Source organism: Excalfactoria chinensis, chromosome Z (assembly GCF_039878825.1).
Source record: "Excalfactoria chinensis isolate bCotChi1 chromosome Z, bCotChi1.hap2, whole genome shotgun sequence".
NCBI lineage: Eukaryota > Metazoa > Chordata > Aves > Galliformes > Phasianidae > Excalfactoria > Excalfactoria chinensis.
In genome coordinates this window covers 24,857,156-24,875,935 of record NC_092857.1, presented here as the reverse complement: position 1 = coordinate 24,875,935, position 18,780 = coordinate 24,857,156, and the positions used below count along the sequence as shown (strand labels likewise).

Genomic DNA, 18,780 nt, shown 5'->3' with positions numbered 1-18,780 from the left:
GCTCTCCAACCACACTCTGCACCACCCTCTGAGCTTGGCCAGTCAGCCTGCTCTCAGCCCACCTCACCGGCCACTCATCTGTCCCACACTTTCTCAGCTTCATTACCAGGATGTCGTGGGAGACTGCATCAAAAGCATTGCTCAAGTCAAGGTAGACGACATCCACTGCTCTCCCGCCATCTGCCCAGCTGGTGATGCCATCAGAGAAGGCTAACAGGTTGGTCAAGTACAATTTGCTCTTGGTAAATCCATGCTGACTATTCCTGAAAGTCTTGCTCTTCTCCAATTGCTTGGAGATGCCATCCAGAACAAGCTGTTCCAGCACCTTTCTGTGCTTCTTTATACCACAAAAGCTAGGAAAGAAGAAAATAGTTCCAAATTAGGCATACATTTCAAGGAGGCTCCAGACAAGTGGAGACAGGGGAAAGCACTGGCAAGCCAAAGCAGGGCAAAATTTCCCACACTGCGTTAGCTACAGGGACAATAAATCATGCCCCCAAACTGCTTGCACTAGAACACCCAACCTGAAATCATAGAAGCTGCCGAGATACGAGTTTATCACAACCCAGAAGTCCTTTAGATCGTGCACTCCCTGGTGCAGTGACACTGGAGGATCAGAACCCTTGGAGAAAAGAACCGGGCCTGCTCAGCTCCTTCCCACCCTCCCAAGGAAAAGCAAACCAACCGCACCGCTGCCAGCACAACCCCGCAGCACACAGCAGGGAACACAAACAGCTACCCAGTGCTCCCCTTCACTCCCAGCCTAACTACGAGTCCACCGGAGGATTCAGCGGGAAATCAATACAAAACACATGTGAGTGCACACAGGATTGCATAAAGCCAGGATGGAATTGCACACGAGTGTGTGTGTGCACAGGGCTGCACAGAGCACATCCCCCTATTGTCCACCCTATAGACATATCCCTCCCATATCAGAGAATCATAGAATGGCCTGGGTTGCAAAGGACCGCAGCGATCATCTAGTTTCAACACCCCTGCTGGGTGCTGGGATGCCAACCACCATACCGGGCTGCCCACAGCCACATCCAGCCTGGCCTTGAATGCCTCCAGTGATGGGGCATCCACAACTTCCATTCCCCCTTGTCCTATCACTATCCACCCTCATAAACTGCCCTTCCCCCTCCTGTTTGTGCGCTCCCTTCAAGTACTGAAAGGCCACAATGAGGTCTCCCCGTAGCCTTCTCTTCTCTAGGCTAAACAAGCCCAGATCCCTCAACCTTTCCTCATAGGAGAGCTGCTCCAGCCCTCTGATCCTCACAGTGGCTCTCCTCTGGACCAACCCCAACAGCTCCACATCCTTCCCAGGCCTGGACACAGTACTGCAAAGAGGACCTCACAAGAGCTGAGTAGGAGGGGACAATCACCTCCCTCTCCCTGCTGGCCACCCCTTTGTCAATGCAGCCCAGAACACACGTGGATGTATCTTTTTTCATACTTAGATTCCCATCTATGTACATATATAGACCACACCTACACCCCCACCATCTGCTAGAACTCCATATTCCTCCCCATAGCACCCAACAGCCCCCAGGAGCCCCATATCACCCTTAGGCCCCCACAACCGTCTCTCTCTCTAGACACCACCCCTTCAAGCCCATATCTGGCTTGGAGATTGGAGGATCTGGCCCATAATCTGCCCATATCCTCCAATAGCTCCCCACAACCCCTATACATCCTCAGAGCCCCCTAGAGCCCCTAGTCCTCCTATGGCCCACCACAGTCCCATATTCCCCCTAGAGTCCCCCTCAACTCCCTGTAGGTTTTTACAGCCCCTGCACAGCTCCCTACAGTCTTATATGACTACCTAGAGTCCCCCCACAGCCCCCTACTTTCCTACATCCCCCAGTGGCCCCCCCACATCCCTCTACGACCCCTGAAGAAAAAACAAAACTAGAGCGGTGGAGTTAGAAAGAGACCATTGAAAACAAATGCAAAATGCACACCTGCACAGGCTCACAGGGAAAACTCCAAGAGAAGCAATCTACACAGAGAGATCCTTTCCCAGTGGCATTCCCCCAGTCCCAAATCCCCCTCTGGCCCCCACAATCCCATATCGCCCTCTCCCCCCTTTCCCCCAGCCCCATATCCCCCTCTGGCACCTCCACATCCCCATGTTCCCCTGTGGCTCCTCCACAGCCCCATACCCCCCTCTGCCCCTCTCCCCCCCAACCCTCAGTCCCATATCCCCCTCTGGCCCTTCCCAGTCCATATCCCCCTCTGCCACCCCTCCGAGTGCAATATGCCCCTCTGGCCCCTCCCCCGCTACCCCATATCCCCCTCTGCCCCTCTGCCCCCCACCCTTCAGTCCCATATCCCCTTCTGGCCCCTCCCAGTCCCACATCCCCCTCTACCCCCCCCCTCCCAGTCCCACATCCCCTCTTCCCCCTGCCCAAAGCCTCATATCCCCGCTCTACCCCCCCCCTCCCAGTCCCATATCCTCCTCTGCCCTCCCCCCGCCAGACCCATATCCCCCTCTGGACCCTCCCCACAGCCCCATATCCTCCCTCTCCCCCCCCCCGTCCCATATCCCGTCTCAGCCCCCTACCCACAGCCCCATATCCCTCCTCTGCCCCCTCCCCAGTCCCATATCCCCCTCTGCCCCCTTCTCCCCAGTCCCAAATCCCCCTCTGCCGCCCCCCCGCACCATATCCCCCTCTGCCCACTCCCCAGTTCCATATCCCCCCTATGACCCCCCCCCCCGTCCTATATTCCCCTCTGGACCCTCCCCCCCACTCCCATCCCCCCTTCTGCCCCCCCCAGCCCTCTCCCCGCACCAGTGCCGTTCTCCCCGCACTCCGGCGGAGCTCTCCTCAGCACTCGCTGCCGTGGTGCCGGTTTCCGTCCCGATGCAGCTCGCACAGCCCCGGCTGCCGCGCCGGTCCCGTTCGGCCTCGGACCGCGCTGCGGGAGCCGCACTCTGTGTGGAGCCGCCCCTCCAAACGGCCGGGACGCAACGCTGGTTCCCGCGCACTGCGGCTCAGCCAATCGGAGCCGGCGGAGCTGCCGCTGCCCAATGGGAGGCCGGGGGAGGGGCGGACACCGGTCAGGAGCTGGGAGCCAGGAATGGCCGCGGGGGGAGGACGGAGGTGTGAGGGAGCAGCATCCAAACAGCAGGAAAAACAGCACTGAACGGCAGCACAAACCACAGACAGGAAGCTCGGGCTGATCAAGAGCAGCACCGGGATGCGAGAGATCGTTTGCTCCCATCCACAATGGCAGCACAGCTCCTGCTGCAGGAGTGCCTTAGGAATCCAACTCCATCACCACAGAGCAGAGATCAAGCAGGTATGATCGTGGCGTTCCTGAGACCCCATTAGCATCAGCCCCTCCCCCTTGCGCCTGCGTAGTGAGTGGTGGGGGTGGGGGTGGGATGAAGGCTCATCGTCTTCCTCGCCTTCAACTTTTTCACTATTCAGCCGTACAGGAGATGCCCCTAATGGCTACAGCTCCAGGAGACAGCCAGCTGAAGAGATGATCCATTGATGTTATGGAGCCGTTTCTGCTTTCATAACAGCCTTGCTATCACATGAATCACGTGTGTTTTGAACATGACATCTACGGATGCAGATGTAAGTTCCTCTCCAGTGACTGACGTGATTCTGTTCACTCCATGGAAAAGTCAAGGTACGTACATGCTGGAAATCTCAAACCGATGCTGTGAATCAACTTGGCCAGGCGTAAGTTCTGAATGTAATGTAAAAACGTGTTCTGTGCCGTGCATTAAGCAATTACTTTTTCTAAGGCTATTTAAAGAAGTAGTAAAATAAATAAATAAATGGCTCGGGTGCCAGAGACATCCAAACTCTGAAAATCAAAAGTCACACTGACAGCATCAGAAATTCTTTCAGCTGCAGTTATTCAAGCCTTAACTTTCACCTTGGATTCTACTGAATTCCAGACAAGATCCTAGAGCTCCTGAACTACGGAAAACAACTAGGAAGGAATGCTGGGAATGGGACAAGATGGGATTTATGTCATGTTATGTTATAGACACGAGTTCTAAAGCAGCATAAAATCCAAAGCAGCAGTGACGGGCCAGGGAAGCACAGAGAGAGGTATGTAGCCAGCAGTGCTCGCTTGGCAGGATTACAGAAGACAGCCGTGGAACCAAATGCTGAGTACCCTATGACACTACCCCTGCCACACAGCTGGAGAATTGCCTGCACTGTGCTGCTTTGCTGAGACTGAGGCTTGACATTTGGTGGGAAAGTGATAACAGTGGCTTTGCCCCCACCCCGTCTGCCAGCTGTTTCTGATGCTCGGAGAAGCAGCAATGGCATGCTCCCAGTGTGATTACTTAATCTTTTCAACATACAGATAAATGGAGTTTCCACACTCTTAAGACTAAGCAATATTTGATGCTTACATGAAGTAACTTGCTAAAGTGTGTCTAAGGAAGAAACTGAAAAGGTATTGATGGTGCGAGATAACTGGAAATAACCTGTTAATTACAAAACTGTTGGATGCAACAGCAACATTCGCTTTTGTTTCCTGAGGGTGGCCAGGAATTAGCACTTACTTAGCCATCAGTAACATGGTGTAGAGATCTCAGCCTGGGAGACAGCTCGTTGCACAAATGGCAGATGTTAATGCTCTCATGCCATGCAGCAAGCACAACATTGGTTTTTTGAACTAGGGTTTACAGCACCTTTCTGGGCATGTGATACTCACTACATAAGTGATTACATCTGTCATGAGCAGCCTGTTTTGTATCTTGTCATGGATAGTTACCTGGTCTATTAGGTAATGATGCACTTGATAAGTACAAAGGTGTTAATGTCTTAATATTCTGTTTCTTCTCAGAATACTGACCAAAGGAATAAGTTTGATGTCAGCAGTGGAGAAGCTGTGGAAAAAGCTGGCAAAGTCTTGGAGATGGTGTCTCAGTAAGTATGCTGGGAGTGGGGGGGGAAATAAAGGATGCTTCTTTCTTGCAATTTGCCACCCTCACATCTGGTCATGTTACATAGGATGATAGTTACACAGGATCACGGAATACCGGCATCTTCACGATCTTGCAGTTCTTAAAACAGAAGTTTCTTGGACAATTTCTGCTCTGAGATAGAAATTCAGAGAAGAGTAACATTTATTTATTTATTTGTTTGTGTGCTTACTTATTAAATGCATGAAATAAATTAGTTGTTTTTCGATTTAAAGCAGTGTTTTTAAATGCATCAATCCCCATGATGAATGCAAAGAATTAGCTAGTCCCTTGCAAACTAAAGCAAGCTTTCTCCAATAGTTTGAATACTGATGTATCATCCTTTCAGTGAGTGGGAAGTATAGAGTGTTTAAGCAACAGGAATAAGTGTTTGTTCTTAAAGCGCAGTTGAGCATATGAGTGTGAGGAGAAAAAAAAACACATTCCAGTGTGGGTGGTTTAATGTATATTTTAATTAATGAGTGTTTCCTGTATTTCTATTCAGTGGAGAAATGGCAGATGTGGTGTGACAGGAGAAATGTCCTTTACAGGAGAGTTAATAACAACAACACCTTGTCTTTTTACTTAGTCCTTTTAAAGAAGGCGAAGGATGACTATACAAGGTTTGATCAGACATAAAAACACTTCAGCATTTAGTTCTGTTATTATCTTCCTTGCTGTATAACGTGGCTCTCGGTGTAAAGGCATAGAAGAAGGTGGTAGTTGTAGATACATCTTGTATTTGTACGCCAGTAAGATTATTAAGTTATTGTTATATTCTTATAAAGTTTCTGATACCTTTCATAGCCTTTGTTAAATTAGGTTGTTCTGCCTCTAGAGCAGCTACGAATTTGAGAAGTGCCTTTGTGAGTCAGGAAAAGATTTGTAGCGTAGTATCCCATTTCCAGTGGGGAAAGAAAAGAACGGTGCAAGCATACATTTTTACTTCTCAAGCACTTCTACTGTCTCCATGGACTTAGCAGTGCATAGCTCTGCTTTATGGAAACGTATGTGATTTAGTGCTTAAAAAGGAAAACATATTTGCCTTAGGAGCCTTCCAATTTAAGATCCATAAGTACACAAGATGTATTCTGTATTTTTCCAGGTCTAATGACATGGCTGGTTCACAAGAAGGCAGCAAAGAGAGTGTGCTGAAACCAGCACCTTTCAAAAGAGGCCGAGTGCAGAAACCCAAACCAAACCTAGAAAGAACTGTTGCATGGAGAAAAGACCACAGACATGAAAAAGATCCTGAAGAGGACAAGCAGAAGGATATGCGTTACACCATGTGAATGAAAGCAATGATTCCTGCCACAAAGATGTAAGCTTCTCAAGCAGCTGCATAGATGTATTTTTGCTGGGCAGTGGTAAGAAAGATTTACCACTTAATCTGTAAGCATAGTATTTGTGTGTCTTATTCCTTCCAGTTAATCTGAATTTTTCTTACATTTGCTGACCTGTCTTGAAGGTACAGGTTCTTGATGTTTGATGTGATCTTAGTTGATCTTTTTCATGGCGTCCCTTCCTTTGCTCTCGTTCTAGCTACTGCTGAAAATGAAATACAAGCATGTGAAATGTGATTGGAAGGATTTGTCTTGTCCCATGCCATCAACTGCCTGTTTGGTTTTTTAGGGAGTTTGGTCCTGAGATCCAAGAAGACAAAACTGTTACTTCATCAGTTCGGTTACTGAGGAGTCGATTCCATAGACCAAAGCCAAATTTCAGAACAACAAGTAGGAAGGAAGAGATGGATATAAATAAAGGTGTATCGCAGGAGGATGCCAACAAGAAGGAAAGTTTGATGCAGAGTAGTCATGAGTCTTGCGTCCCTCCAGATGCAGATGTAAGGCTTTTTCTTTTTTTTGTCAGTTGGATTCCAGCTTCTTAGTTTGTGAAACTGATAGAAACACTTGATGATGTAAAGAAAAGATAGATTAATCTTTTTAGAAACCATATATTTTTTCAAAAGCTGTGATTTTCTGTGTGGGAACTCTTGTACTTCCAGTTGTTTCTGACCTGAGGTGAACTTCATGAAATGACGGTGATGAAATAAAAGTACTGAAAACATCTACTGAAACCTACATTTCAAGGTGTTTAGTTAAAGAATTTTTCTTGGGAAGCCTGTGAAATGATTAGGGAGCAACTAAAAGGAGATGGTCTTTTTGGACAGGAAGTGCTCTGAGGAGCGATTAGTACTGAGCTTTGTGGACATAAAGCTATCTCCTTTTTGGGTTTAGTACCATGACTTGCTTTTGCTCATATTTGTTTTTCCTATTTTTCAGAAAGCAGAAAAAAAATGTGAAGTCCTGCAATCATTGGAATCCTTAGGAAAGGCAGAGTCAGTTGGCCCACAGGATGTTTCTGAAAGCTCAAGTTTTAAGTCCCCAGACACACTTTCTGGATCAGAGTGTGGCAACATGGAGGCCAGTCTACCTGTAGATAACCTGAATGAGACCTCACGTACTAATGCTGGGTAAGGGTCTAGCTGCACTTATACCTCGACTAACAAGGAAGGCATTTTAAGAGGAATCTGTTCTGCTGATGGATTTCTAATTGACTAAGAATGTCTAATAAAAATTCTGAATGTTACTACTTGTAGATTTAACGCTAGTTGTATGAAAGCCCTAGTTACTGCTATGCTAAGCATCACATGAATGAATGTTTACTTTAGATTGAGAGAACAGTTTGTGCTGTAAGGGATCTTAAAGACTATCTCATTTCAACTGTCCTGCTGTACCTCCCACTAGATCAGGATGTTCAGATCTGCTAACCAAACTAGCCTTGAACACCTGCCTCTAGGTATGGGGCACCCATAGCTCTGGGCAACCACCGCTCTTCCAGGCTCCTGTGAAGTCTATCTCCGTGCTTATTATATGCCCACTTTAAATATTGAAATGACTCAATGAGGTTTTCCCCCAGCCTTCTCTTTTGCAGGCTGAAGGAACTCAGTTCTCTGTCTTTCTGCACAGGGGAGACTTTTGTGGCTCTGATCATTCTTGTGGTACTTCTCTGCACTTTCAGTAATAGATCTACATATTTCTTGTGCTGAGGACCCCACAGCTGGATGCAGTACTCTCCATGGGCTCTCCTGAAAGCTGAGTAGGTGGGGAGAAACACCTTCCCCACCCTGTTGGCTTCTTTTGGATGCAGATCAGCATATGACTGCCTCTGGGCTGCAAGTGCATGTTGCCAGCTCGTATCCAGCTTTTCATCTCTTAAGCCCTTATCCACTGTGCTGCTCTCATTCAGGTCACCCTCCCAGTCTTTACAGGTGTTGGGCATTACCCCAACCTTTATGCAGGATGCCGTGCTGCGCTTTGTTGAGCTTCACGAGATGCACATGGGCTGACTTGTTGTGGGTTGTCTGAATGGCATCCCTTCCTTCTTTTGTTTCAACTTCACCACTCAGTTTGATATCATCCATAGTCTTGCGGAGGATACACGCAACACCACTGTCTCATTACTGAAGCTTTCTCAGTATGGACTCCTGAGAGATGCTGTTTGCTACTGCTTTGCATTTGGACATTGAGCTGCTAACTGCAATTCTTTAGATACATCTATTCAGCCACTTCCAAATCCATCTAGTAATCTGCTCATTACATCCGTATCTCTCCAATTTAGAAGCAAGAGTGTTGTGGGGGATCCCTCCCCACACTGTGTTCCTTGATTTATTTTGCCCAATGGAAAGGTAGTGACTATAGCATACTTCCCTGACACCCATTAGGTGCACCAAAACAATTTATTAAATGTATTCTGAACAAGATTTTGCACATATATCTATAATCATATGTATTCTAAGCAAACAGTGCACTAGCCTCAGGCTGATCAGTGCTCTGCAGGGGGTGGGGGGAGCAAATTTGGGTAGCAAAGGTTATATGACCTGATGTGTTCATTGCAGGGTGGGGACTGAGGTGGGGTGGTGTCTTGTAAGTGGGGGTTCTTAGATTGGCTAGGGGGAGCTCTTAATGCTGTCCTCTAGCATCCTGACTTCCATGATAAGTGGGGAAGGGGGTGGAGGAGGGAAATGAACTGTTACAAACAGTATGGGAGGAGCAATTGTTGAAAACTAAGATAAAGTTGTACCTCGGCATTTTCCATGTTGTCTGTTTGCAGATATCCTTGTCTCATTCATCAGAGGGGATGCAGTTTCTTTCTTACACATGTTCTTCGTGTACCCATTAGAATCCCTTGCCTGTATCAGCTTAACTTTCCTGATCCCATTCCTATGCTTCTGTTGGTATCCAAGTATCCCCAGGGTGTGTGTCTCTACTTCCACTGGCTGTGCATTCCCCCTTACATTTCAGTTGGACTGGGAGGTCCTGGCTCAGCCATGCTCTTCTCCTGCCTTCTGTGCCCACTGTCTTGAACATGGGAATCAAGAGCTCTTGTGCTCCAAGAAAGATGTCTCTAAATATCTGCTGGCTCTCTTCTGCTTCTTTATCTATGACAGCTGTTTGCAGGAGAATCCCATTAACAATTAAGAATTTCACTTCCTTAAAATGTAGGGTCCTTACTGTACTGCTCAGCTAAAATCATGAATTCCACCAGCACTTAATCACTGCATTTTCTCTGTTTGGACTTTCCTACCACATGAACTAAGAAGTTATCCTCAGTATACTGCAAGAGTCTCCTTGACTGCTTGCAGCTTGCTTTGACACTTTTCCAGTAGATGTTAGGGTGGTTAAAATCACCTGGCAATATCGGGGGTTGGAAGAACTCTACATCAACGCCCTCCACCCAGTAGGAAACACCAACTACGTAGTTTTCTTGCTTGGTTTGGTCTCTAATTGTCACCCATACTCCACAGTGGCTGCTGGCTCCTGGCTTTTACCCATGCTACATTGGTAAGGAGACGCCTTCTATTGCAGGATCACTTTGCCATCTTGTTATTTGTGAGCATTTAGGAGTCATTAAGAATTATTTCTGTTGTGGAAGTAGTTAGTAGATGAATGCCTATACACATTTGCTGAAAAAAAAAAAGGATTTGTGTGCGTAATTTAACACGCAACAGAACTTTGCATTTGTGTAACGTCTTTCAAAAAGCAAGCTGTGTTTTATAAAAGTGAACCTGTGCTTTTTGATGACGTGCTTTTGTATTGAATTGGATATTGTTTGTTTGTTTCTGGTTGTCTTAGCACTGATAGAAAAATCCCAGCTCGAGGTGAAAGTAAACAAAGACCTCTTCAACCTGTCCAATTAGTGAGGGGCGGATTCCAGAAGTACAAGCCCAACTTGGGAAGAGGTGTTAGAAGGAAAGAATTACAAATACCAGAAAATAATGAGGATAAGAAATCTGAAGCGGATGACTTGGAGGTGCAACAAACTGAGTCTGCTCGTCAAGTGTCAGCCTTTGTAAGTATACTAAGAATGGCTACTTTGCCTTCGAAAATGTGATTCCAAGTTACATGTTCTATCTTGGGCAGTTGTATTAGAATATTTAACGTTCATTCCCTGCTCTGAGAAAGGCAATAGAGCTCAAACAAATGATGTCTCACAGCTGCTTAGGGGACCTGATTTTTGTTTCTGAGTAAATATGATCAGATGACGATTTATTCTTTGAAGATTTATCAGTGTGGCATGTGTTTATTCACATATGTGTCTGGCACATTTGAATCTGAAATCTTTTAGGTAGTTGTTTTCAGATGCTATAGACACGACAGACTCAGTCAGTACACCAGGAAGTTGTGTTTCACAGAACTTGAGGAAAGAGAAATGACAGGAGTGTCTGGAATGAAACTGTTTTCATCTTTCATGTATTTTCTGTTTTAGTTTTAGATGCTATTAAAAAGAGAAAGGTGTAAGAAAGGGAATGAAAATTGGGAAAATACTTGTATTCAGAAATGATATGTATATATGTATGTAATGAAAGTCATATAGAAACATTTAACAACATGTTATGGATCCAATAAAAGAGTATGTTTTTACTAACAGAGAACGTGAGAAAACAGTAGGTGCCTGCTTTGTTGAAGGAAAAAACCTGATGTATCAAATGTTATTTGTACCTGTCACTTTACTTCTGTCCATGATGCACTGAAATATAATTCATATATGTAGTAATCTATCTCAGAAAAGCGTGTTCATCTAGATAGGAAGGAATCTGTATGTTTGCATGTCTGCTATGGAATCACAGAAATGTAGGGGTTGGAAGGGACCTCTGAATATTAGCTAGTCTTAACCCTGTGCTAAAGCAGATTCCCTACAGTGAATTGCACTCAGGTGGGTTTTGGATGTCTTTAGAGAAAGTGACCTCACAACCTCTGTGGTCAGCCTATTCCAGGGCTCTGATGCTCTCAAAGTTAAATATATATATATTTTTTCCTCACGTTGTACACAACTTTCTGTTTTCCAGTTTGTGTCCATTACCCCCTTGCTGGGCATCACTGAAAAGAGGCTGGCCACATCTACTTTGCAGCTTTCCTTTAGATATTAACAAGCATTGCTAAGATCCCCTCTCAGTCTTCTACAGTCTGAACAGTCCCAGATCTTTCATCATTTCCTCATACAGGAGATGCCCCAGCCCCTTAGTCATCTTTGTGGCCCTCCACTGAACTCTCTCCAGGACTTCCCTTAACCCTGTTCCTTAAGAGACTCTGGAAAACCTGATTAAGAATCTGAGTTCTGCAAATGGACTTTAACATACACCAGAATTATCATTCAATGGATATTTCGAGGAAACATAGCAGGATTTGGTTGCAATTAAAGTTGTGAAGACTGGAGTCACTTTTGATGCCAGTCTTAGCCCTAGAGGCAGATTCTGTTCCTACTGAGAATTCTTTGTAGTACCTTTGTTTTTATTACTTGCTTTCATTTTTCATCAGTACAATTTCCAAGTGCTTACATACCATTATGGAGGATCTAGTCTTCTGCTCTCTCTTCTACTTTTTACATTCTTCAGCTTGTCTTCAGTCTGATCTCCAGAGGCTAGGTATAACTGCACATGATATGCCAGGGCTGTATAAAGTTGTCCTATTTATGTACAGAATGGTATTAGTTTAAATTATGTCTGAGGCCAAATAACCCGTTAAGACTGATACTTATTGTCTAAATGATATCCTGTCAATTCTGTATGAAATTAGTCATCTATTACTCGGGGAAGAACTGCTGACTACTCCTAATGCTGTTAACAGAAGCTTCATTTGTATTCCCATCCATATTTTTGCTGCTGCAAGCTATAATCCAAGCCCTAAGCTCAACTTCAAGTATAATGGGGTTTAAGATTGTAGGTCCTACCAGATCTCATGACAAGAAAAATATTATTTCACATTCTAAATTGTTCAGTGCTCATAAGGACTTATTTTCCTAGTAATGCTTCTGGTCATTTGTCACTCAATTGGTCCAGGAATTATATAGACACATGGAAAGGATCCAGAATAAAACTGTAGGATTTTAGCCATGTTTGTACAACAGCTTAAACTGAAGCCTTCAGAGGTCTGTGTCTCACTCCAATTATTGGAAGAGATGGTTCAATACACACATATATATACCCAGAAAAAGATGAAGACAGCAAACAAAGCCAGTGTTTTCCAATTGATTTATTACAATTGATTTTATTTATTATTGATTTATTATTGAAAGTTGGGGAGAAAAGAGAAAAATTCTAGCAAATGATTTATAGAGCAAGGATAGTCCCCATCAGGGATCCAGCGGCGTCTTGTTGGTCTGCAGGGAGGCAGCAAGTTGGTCAGTGGTATCTCATTTGATATGCAGTTGGGTAGAGGGGTACCTGCTCTTCCTTGGGATCTTATCCTCTCTATTGCATCCTTTCCGTTACCGGGGCAACACCTGTTTGTTGGGGCACTCCCTAGTTAGCAGGGGCCTCGTGTTCTGTTTGTCACAGTGACAGTAGCAGTTGAGGTACTCGCATCTTGCTCGTACTCGCATCTTGCTCGTCAGGAGGAACAGCACATCCATCCTCTTACCACTGCGCTCATGGTAATTAACCATTAACTCCAAAAGCTTGCTGAGCAGGTTCTATCTCAGATGGCTGCCACTGAGCAAGCTTTGAGCCAAAAACTGTTAACATTCTGACTTGTCAAACTGTTGAGCTTTGCTCACAGAGGCAGCCAAGCTGAAGCTGAACAGGGTGATATTACTTTATCCCTTTCTCTTATGCAGGAGAGTGCTTGAAATGATGGTATCTCTGTCTTTTACTCCATCATAAAAAACGTAGTACTTCAGTAACTCACAGAATTTTCCCAAAGTAGTTAAAATTTTACTTGAACTGCATATTCAGTCTTTATGCATTCTTCTTATTTTTGGAGAAGAAACTCACTGGATGGGAACTCTACTTCTGTAACAGATCAGTCTTTCGGAACATTTTTGTGTCATTTTATAGTGATAAGCTGTTGTTTTAAAGTGATGCCTTGTATTCGTAAGGACTGTCAGCTAGCCTAAATTCTCATTTAGTCTTTATAAATCATCAGTTTTGTTAAGCTGTCAGTGTGAGTTAGAAAAACCTTCTGCGGCAGTGTCCAATAGGTCACAAGCAAGTACTGCTGTATAAATGTAAGCATTAATCACATGGTTTATCTATTTAAATACTGAATACTTGATCAGATAGTTTCCTACCCCGGGTCGCACAGGTAGGTGTCCAGGCGGGTCTTGAATATCTCCAGACTCCACAACCCCCTGGGCAGCCTGGTCCAGTGCTCCGTCACCCTCCCTGTAAAGAAGTTCTTGTGCACATTCGAGCAGAACTTTCTGTGCTCTGTTTTCTGGGTGTTTATACAAACATATCTGTTTATATGTTTATACAAACATATCTACACTTACAATATTATGAAACTGAAATTTTTTCAGGCGTTCAGTAAGAAGAAGATTGATGATCGAAAAGAATGGTTAACAGACTTCATGGAGGACAGTCAACAGGGTTGGCTACATGGCCGTCCTGAAGTGAGTCCTAAACAATAGTAACAAATCTTGTGGATGAGATTTAAATGTAACAAGGTGTTTGTATTGAGTGAATAATGTATGTGGGTTTTTTTCAGCCATTTTTATATAGTCCAGCGACAACACATTTGACCTACGATGACATCGTTAACGAGGAGACGATCCCTTTCTCAAATTCAGACAACGAAGGATCTATTCCCTCCCTTGTTGATGGTAAGCTGACAGTTTATGATGATTTGTTGGAATATTCTCTTTTATTGTTTTTTTAAACTTGTGATTTGGTTTGAAAGCCAATCTATTTAGACAGAGTTTAGAAGACTTCTGTATTTTTGTTGTTGTCATTTATACGCTGAGGACTTGTGACAGTTCTTCTGGGAAGAAGTTTAAACTGATACTTTGTAGCCTTTAAGCTTAACCCTGGACATTACAAGTACTTTGCTTCTACTTAAGCAGTCAGAAAAAGCAAGTCTTTGAAGTGCTTAATAATTACAATTCAAGTTGTCATCTGAATTGAGATAAAAATGAAAGGATGAAATGTATTCTCCCATCGTGTAGCACAAACACTCTTTTAGTGCTTACTGATCCTTCATGCAGTCATCCTATGGTTCTCTAAATCAGATTTACTAACTCTTCCTTTGCAATGGCGTATGAAAAGAAGCAGCTCTTACTGCACAGTTTGTGCTTCATGTGTAAAGCTGTCTGCAGGCAGCATGAACAGAAATTTCTGCCTGTATTTTTGTCAGCCTAAATATGCTTACGAAGATATGGTAAAAAAGACCTCGAGGTTTCATAAGACAAAAAAGAAAAAGCATTTATCTCCAGTTTCCAACAAACTTTTTATAGCCGTGGTATTCAGCATTCTTGATGCTACAAGCTCACACCAAAATATCTAATGCTGCAAGAGCATTTATCTGTACAGAAGTGTAAGAAAACTAGAAGGGAACCTTTCTATGAGGAACACGTGTATTATATTATATTATAGACACATAAATAACATGTATACATAATGCAATCTAATTTCTATGTGTATATGTATATAAGATGTAAACATACATAATTGCTATTCATGTCACTGTTAGCTTTGGGTCTAATTTTGCTTCTGATCATGGATCTCTGAACTGCTCGGAAGGTCAGATTCTGTTCTTCACTATCACAGGTGGTAAACAACAGGGTGTTCAATTGGCAAATCTCAGAAAAAAATACAGAAAAAGAAAATTTTGACCATCTCTTAACAGTTACAGCTTTCTTATTTCCTGGTGATTTTCCTCTGTGAAGGAAATCCTGTTACTGTCATTATGCTAGAGAACATGATACAGACCCATTATTTAAAAATAAATAAAATAATTGATTTTATGTACCTAAATGAAGGGGAGACTGAAGTCATGTCTTTTTTTTTTTCAACTTTTGCTCTTACCTAGGTTAGTAATGCGTATTTAAATGCATTTTAATAGCGTATGTGAGTTGAAACAATGAATAGATGAATAAGCATGTTTTGGTTATCAGTTACAGGTGGTATGCAGAAAAATTATATGGTTCCTTCCACAAAGATAGTGTACTTCAAGTGTACAGGTCCATCAAGTGTACCTAAATGATAAAGATCAAAGAGAATGGTTTCTTAAAACTGTACAAGATCTAGAAGGGATAGAAATAGCATGTATTTGTATTTTAACAGAAATAGTTAACTTTCAGAGTGCTTTAAAATAAGTGTAAGCTACAATTACAGTTGTCACTGCTGGATTTGTGTTGATTCTTAGGAAAAAGATTTTGCTTGCTATACTGGAAAGAAACAACTATTAACTTGCAGAGGTACATTTAGGATGAAGTTCTACTTCTTAGAATAGTGTTGAGTGCTACTGGCTCAAAGGGTGAAGTTTCCACTCTTTGGGTGACTTTTTGTTATAATAATCATTTCTATTATTATTTCTATTATTTTACAATAATTGAAAAGAATTTATTTTGTTCAAATTATAATTTTACTCTAAAGTTTAAGCTTCTTTCCAGAGTTTAGAGATGAGAATAAAGCAAAATCAAGTTGTTGTTGTTTTTTTTTTGTTTTGTTTTTTGTTTTTGTTTGTTTGTTTTGTTTTTTTTCTTTTGGAAACCAATGCTTTTTTATGTGTTGAAAATGGCATCTTCTTCTTACTAGGTTTAAAACCAGGGCAGCGCAAAGTTTTGTTCACTTGCTTTAAGAGGAATGATAAACGTGAAGTAAAGGTTGCTCAGCTGGCTGGTTCTGTTGCTGAAATGTCAGCTTATCACTATGGGGAGGTGAGTACGAAGAGTAGAAAAGCTGTGAGAATTTGTAGCCAGTGTACAATGTTTACTGTATTAAAATTCCGAATCTTTTGACTCAAAGTAGTAATTACAGATTTAATTCTAAAGAGTTTGAGCCGAGCAGTAAATAATTTAAAAAGAAAATGTATTTCCATTCCTTCCAAGTCCTTATGCAAGGTGGTATTACCACGTAGTTTATGGATTATGGAGAAATGGTAAGTAAATAATTCCATAGTAAACTTCTTCCAGATTCTCCATCATAGTAACTATGTGCAATGGAAATTTTTGGTGTTGAGCAAAAAATAGAGTACAGTGTTCTCCAAAACCTGATACAAGATTGAAACAACGGTTATTTCTTACTCTTGTTTATTTGTGTTTATCTGGAATATCAACATGAGTTGCCATATTCATTCTCTTTCCATCCTTTCATCTTTGCCTTTGAATGCAGTGAGATGTAGTTTGTGCAAGAGAAAGCAGGTGCAATCATTTTTTGCCCCTTGAATTACTCCAGAAAAGTGCGTTAAAAAAAATCGAGAAAACTTTGGGTTTTTCTAAGCATTGAGTACAAGGACATTTAATTCAGGGAGGCAATGTGGCTATGAAAGAGGGAGCATTATGCTTTGCCAGTAGCTCTAGTAAGAGGCTATATTTCTTCCTCAAGCTGACTTCTTTGAAACTGAGGTCAGGCCAGTCACAGAATTCCTGGGCATTGAAAATCTGCATTATTGACTGATTAGGAAAGAGTGTACTTCTAATGTTTATTTCTGTGAACATGTATTTTCTTGCAGCAAGCATTAATGATGACTATTGTCAACTTGGCTCAGAACTTTGTTGGAAGTAACAATGTTAATCTTCTACAACCTATTGGTCAGTTTGGTACCAGGCTTCATGGTGGAAAGGATGCTGCCAGCTCTCGCTGTATTTTCACTATGCTAAGGTAAAGATATTGTCAACGGTTTAAGCTTTTGAGAAGCTTTATTCCTGAAGTAGTCCTTTCACAGCAGTAAATGATTTTATTTATTTATTTTTATTTTTTTATGTGAAAGGGATAGGAGATTAGTCTATTTTGATAGCTGTTAGTGCTCAAATTTTGCCTTATGTTTGTAAGTGTGGTTTTCCATCTTGAGTTTTCTGCAGAGATTTTCTACGCATAGAACTGCTGTAGAAAATGTAGCTTTCAAGGAATTAAACTTTGAATTATAAAGACTGAAAATGCTGTAGACTTAGGTCTGCGTGCTGTGTGATCATTTGTTAGTGTATTATGTACATGCATAATTGGGAAGGAAGCAGACATCATCTGCTATTAGTATGCCATTCTATTGGGAAGAACTTTGTTTTCTCAGGAGGTGCGACATTACATTGTAATTTCAGCTTCAGAATGGCAAAGAATAGAAGAGATGAAAAAATAGGTCATATTTGGACACTCTGTGGGTTAAAGCACTTATACATGAAACCAGTGGGAGTCCAGTTAAACAGATTTTTATTTTCTTTCTTTTTTAAAGCCCTTTAGCCCGGCTTCTTTTTCCATCAGTGGATGACAACTTGCTGAAATTCCTTTATGATGACAACCAACGTGTAGAGCCTAGATGGTATATTCCCATCATTCCTATGGTTTTAGTAAACGGAGCTGAAGGAATCGGTACTGGATGTGCTTGCAAACTCCCAAACTATGATACCAGAGAGATTGTAAACAACGTCAGACGAATGCTGGATGGCTTAGATCCCCATCCCATGGTAAAAATAATATACACTAGCATTTTATCCATTTGGTAATCAAATCTAATTTTGTGCTTAGGAAATGTAGTCATATAACTCCATGAATGCTTGATTAGTGAAGTAGTTGAATTGGTTGAATTGTCTGGTAATTTTGCCTTACTTGACTGTTGGAAAGTGATGTGGAGAAGTTCATCTTGAAGAAAAGAAACAGTGCAATTTGTGGATTTCCAGTTATTTCAGAGGACTTTCTGTTCTCTGTTGACAGTAAGACTTCAAAGTTTCAAGTCCTAAAGATAGTCATTTTGCATGGGAGTAGAGTAGAAAGTTGTGCTGCTATTTCTTATACGAGGTGCAAGTATTTATCTTCAGCCAAATATAAAATTTCCACCGTCTTATCCAAATCTTCAACACATCTGTAAGCATAGGAGAAGGTACTGTCACTGTTCAAGAAAGTCAGCAGCTGCTGAACTGTACGTAGCTTCTGCTCCTTTATTTGAAATTTTACAAGAAGTTCTTGGAAGTGGTGTATATTTCAAAAACACTTTGCACAGTAAGAATACTCGTGTGAACCCAGAACCTTTGTAATCAACAGCTAACGTCATCTATTTAACCTTTACAACTAATTGATAAGTGGGTATTGCTACTTTGTGTTGTCTAAGTCCTAGGGGCAGAAACATCTCTACTTAGATCACATTTCACTGCCTCTGAGAGTGCAATATCAGTTTTCATGACTCAGTGAATTTTCTTTTTCAAATACTTGGGAACAATAATTAGAATTTTTTTAATTAATGCAATCCATTGCCCTTCCCTTAGGACTCTTAGGCCTTCTGTGTAGTCTCAAAGTCAATTGAAGCCTCACTGTGATAGATGGAGGCAGAACTGCCTCTTTTAGTCTCCTTTCTGTATTCTGGTATGTGTTTGTGGCTGCATGGTAAACTGGGTAAGGGAATCAATTCAGT

General features: G+C 42.4%; 1 protein-coding gene across 1 annotated transcript in view; it reads left to right on the top strand.

Annotated features, from left to right (window-relative positions):
- The first annotated feature begins 3,569 nt into the window (after positions 1–3,569).
- The window catches only part of LOC140264538 (DNA topoisomerase 2-beta-like), a 29,148-nt gene continuing 13,937 nt past the window's right edge, over positions 3,570–18,780 (top strand). Inside the window, exons 1-7 of the mRNA XM_072360391.1 lie at positions 3,570–3,645; positions 10,143–10,294; positions 13,742–13,834; positions 13,930–14,044; positions 15,978–16,099; positions 16,894–17,042; positions 17,608–17,839. Of these exons, the coding sequence (XP_072216492.1) occupies positions 3,570–3,645; positions 10,143–10,294; positions 13,742–13,834; positions 13,930–14,044; positions 15,978–16,099; positions 16,894–17,042; positions 17,608–17,839 (939 nt within the window). The remainder of the gene's footprint in view (positions 3,646–10,142; positions 10,295–13,741; positions 13,835–13,929; positions 14,045–15,977; positions 16,100–16,893; positions 17,043–17,607; positions 17,840–18,780) is intronic.